Source organism: Armigeres subalbatus, chromosome 3, assembly GCF_024139115.2.
Source record: "Armigeres subalbatus isolate Guangzhou_Male chromosome 3, GZ_Asu_2, whole genome shotgun sequence".
Classification (NCBI taxonomy): Eukaryota; Metazoa; Arthropoda; class Insecta; order Diptera; family Culicidae; genus Armigeres; species Armigeres subalbatus.
The window spans coordinates 117014080-117017940 of NC_085141.1; the positions used below are offsets into that span (position 1 = coordinate 117014080).

At 44.9% G+C, this 3861-nt stretch overlaps 1 protein-coding gene across 1 annotated transcript; it reads right to left on the bottom strand.

Annotated features, from left to right (window-relative positions):
- Positions 1-217: 217 nt before the first annotated feature.
- Positions 218-1236, bottom strand: LOC134221910 (lazarillo protein-like). Its single transcript, XM_062701076.1, has 5 exons — positions 1207-1236; positions 750-1141; positions 593-688; positions 410-533; positions 218-347 (listed from the first exon to the last, which is right to left on the bottom strand). Exons 2-5 carry the CDS (start codon positions 1108-1110, stop codon positions 218-220), a joined length of 711 nt encoding a protein of 236 aa, XP_062557060.1. The 5' UTR covers positions 1111-1141; positions 1207-1236.
- Between the last annotated feature and the right edge of the window lie 2625 nt (positions 1237-3861).

Sequence of the window (3861 nt, forward strand, 5' to 3'; positions counted from 1 at the left end):
TTCGTCCATTGGGTGCCAGGGTCGACCCGGTCGTTCGATACAGATGTCCCATTGTTTCTTATTGAAAATTGGACTATGGGCTCGAAAGTTGTGGTCTATGCCAATAAAGAGAGCAGATGGGCAGGATAATGAGAAAACTTTTTTAGCATTTTTGTCAAAAATATAATGTTTATTAATTATTGAAGAAAATAGTTCCTAATTCTTTAATCTGCACCACTCACGGTTTAAGTCTTCTGTTTCTCAGACCAGCGACTCTTGCATACAATTTAGCACTCTCTGCTACTTCTTGTGCCACCACCGGATTCTCTGCGGGGATCTCCTCATCCGCGTCTTTGACTGTGACACAGCTGGAAATCAAACAATTAGTCAACTTCACCAAGTCAACCTCTCTCTCGCTCAAAATACTTACTATTCCAAGTCATGTTGCGTCGGCCTGATATAATTTCTATTCAAATAGGCATCCGAAAGCTCGTCGACGCGTTGTTGTGCACTCGCAGATAGCTCAACAGTTCTTGATAGAAGCCAATGGTACTCTGAATAAAACGAGAACTTTGTCAATGGACGTTTTTCTACTGGACGAATACCCTAATACCTCCTTTAATGGTATCGCTGACTTGAAAGCAACTCCAGATAAACGAGAAAGATGTGTAGTCCGTGTCCAGAACCCAGTAGTTCGAGCTGGTTGCAGCTGTTGAAAAACACTCATAAAATGCATTGAATTCTGAACCCCTCCAACCAAACCAACTTACGCTGTCCCCCATAGCTGATGTTCAGTTTGCCTTGCAGTGGATTCTGGTCGGGGAACGAGAGCACCGCCTGTGAACTGATCTGAATGAGCTGTGAACTGGGTGGCACCAACATGCGATGCTGTATTGAGAGCGATGATCCGTCGCTGTTTAGCGTATATTGGGACGTGACACACTCGCCGTCGCGTTGGAACATTTGTTCGTAACGCGCGACCTCGTACCACGCTCCCGAGTAGGATGCCAGGTTGAAATTCTGCACAACGACGGGCTCTCGGCATTGACCGGTGGAAATGATCTGACCCAGGGAGGATCCAATGCTCAGGAAGAGCACGACCGAGACGCAAACTACTGCCACAGACTTCATTGCAAACCGTTGTTGTACTAACCGTAAACGTCTATCGTGGGATGAGACAGTTTTATACATTGGCTACCGTTGAGATGGATTAGTGCTGATGGATACCTCCATAAAACGATTTTTCGGAAATACAGATTGCTGACCATCGCCACATACTCATTGATAGAAATCTAACAAATGATTGGGGGGCGATACAGCTACGAGCCGGTACTTTTATCTCAGTAATGATAGCGTGTTGAGAGCCTCACCAAGCGTCTTCCAGCTCAATAAATCAGAGTAGATAAGGGTTTATTGCTGCTCAGCGGATTGAAGTGGGGCTTCAGAGCGAGGGAACTCCTGAATACGTCTGAATTCGAATTGGATCTAACATCTGTTTGTAAAATTCGCTGCGCATGAAATATAACACGCTGCAAAAATTGATTGATGAAATGTTTTATAAAGAAATGTTGAATATTTATTTCATTGATTTTATCCGTTCGTTAATTACAGAATTAAGTTGAACTAGTTTTGTATACTTTTCTAATACAATTACTTAACTGTAGTGGGGTCGACTGTAACGTTCAATCATAAATATAAGTAAAACCGGTACGCAGTCTCATCTAATTGAAATGAGTCTTATTATTCGTCCAACGCTTCGGGTTTAGTGTCTTATTCAGGGAAAGAGTAATTCGTTCGTTTTTTGTGTTGTGTTTTAACTTAAAACGAACAAAAAGAGTATTATCATCAATGATTTAAATTGTATAGATATAGATGTATAGACGATTTTCGTAGCAAGCAGAATAGCTACCCACTTAACCTTTCTAGTGTATTAATACACCGGTTCTGGAACATTCTGGTTGCGATAAACTTCCAAGAGCTAATAAACTCTAAAAAGTTAGACAATAATTGCAAAGCAATCTACCGGTTATATTGGCAGCTGTATGAATGGTAATCATATATAAAATTCCTGCTGCGGTGCAAAAGGTCCTTGCCCATGCCGGGGATATAATAGTTCATTCCAACATCACTTGGAATGTTGACAGAAGGAGCAGCAGAGTGCCAACACAAGCATCCAAAAAAATCGGTCTCATCATGCCAGGAAAGCATTACGAAAGGAAAATTTACGTGACATATTCATTAGTGCTATGAACTAGTCGAAACCATTGGTAAGCTCACTCAATCTACGTAACTTCAAAATTAATCAAATCTGGAATATCCAGAAGATGTTCAAAGTTTTTTTAGTGACTGAAAGTTCCTGCAGTACAACAGATCCGAGTAGTGATAAAAAATAGCTCTAGCAGATATTTTAATCGATCTTGAAGAGATAATGATGATTTTGTTGAAGATGTTCATGAACATAATAAATAAATAAATGTTGTTGCAGTATACTTGTAAACCTTGAAACCTTTATTACATGGAGTTCATGTAGCTCTCTTGGAGCATTATATTGTATTCTCTTTACTTGGACTTCGAAGGACAACTGAATCAAAAAGTCGAATAGTTGCTCCCAGTTAGATGGACTTTGAGTCTCCAACCGTGGAATTAAAATGACTCATTGGTCCATCGCCGCTGAAGCCAAACGACTGGTTTTCATTGGAGGACATTGCAATCCTAGAAGACACCATACCATCCTCAAAAATGTCCGGAATAATGATGGTATGACGGCCGAGCTACAAGAAGATATAGTCAAGCCTACTCGACGGCAGGGGCAGTTCATCATCGCCGGAGACCTGAACGCAAAGCACCAATCGTGGGGAAACACCGTCTCAAACCGGAACGGATTCGTCTGTTCCAACGATGAACAAGAGGGCCACTACACCATCCTGAGTAGAGGTGTGCGCCGGTCCGCTATTTAGCGGCGGCGGCGTTTGTTAGAATTTTGGTCGGTGGCGGCGGCGTTTTCGGCGTCACGCCGATAGGTATTTAGCCGGCGGCGGCGGCGTGAATCGGCGTGGAGAATTTTGACGTAAACTACGTCTAAGGGGAAGACTCGGATACAGGGTGACAAATGAAAATTTCCAAATTCGAGACCGTTGTCCAAGGGCTTGACGACCCCTCCCCAGCTGTCTGCGAGTCAGGGAGAACTGCCTAGGGCGTGGTGGGATTTAGCAGTGGGCTCTGCTAAAATCCCTTCCAAAAAACCACAAGTGCCCGTAATCAGACTCTATCAAAGCGACTGTGTGCCGCTTCAAAAGCACAAGCCCAGGGAGTGCCAATTGGCATGGGGAGTGTCCCTACTTCGGTAGGGTAGCGCGTGAGCTGCTTCGGCAGGGAGTGAGTGATCTGTTTGTGCTGAGGCAGGAGTGTCATAGCGCGTTACCGCTATTGTCACCTCGAAGCGCAGCAGAAGTCTGACTGCACATGCTAAGGTAGGAGTGTCGTAGCGTAGTATCGTTGATTTGTCCCTACATACCGCTATCGACACCTCGAGGCATGGCAGTGGAGTGTTAGAGTGAGTTGGGGAGTGTCCCTACTTCGGTAGGGTAGCGCGTGAGCTGCTTCGGCAGGGAGTGAGTGATCTGGTTATGGTGAGGCAGGAGTGTCATAGCGTGTCGCCGCTATTGTCACCTCGAAGCGCAGCAGAAGGCTGAGTATGGACTGCACATGCTGAGGTAGGAGTCGAGGGACCTATCGACACCTCGAGGCATGGCAGTGGAGTGTTAGAGTGAGTACCCGAAAAAGGGTCACATGGAACGAATGGTCTTTGGAGAAGCTGCTTCGGCGGCAGGGTAGCAGTGGGTTGTACCCACACACCTACAGTTGTGCACATGTGGTGCATGG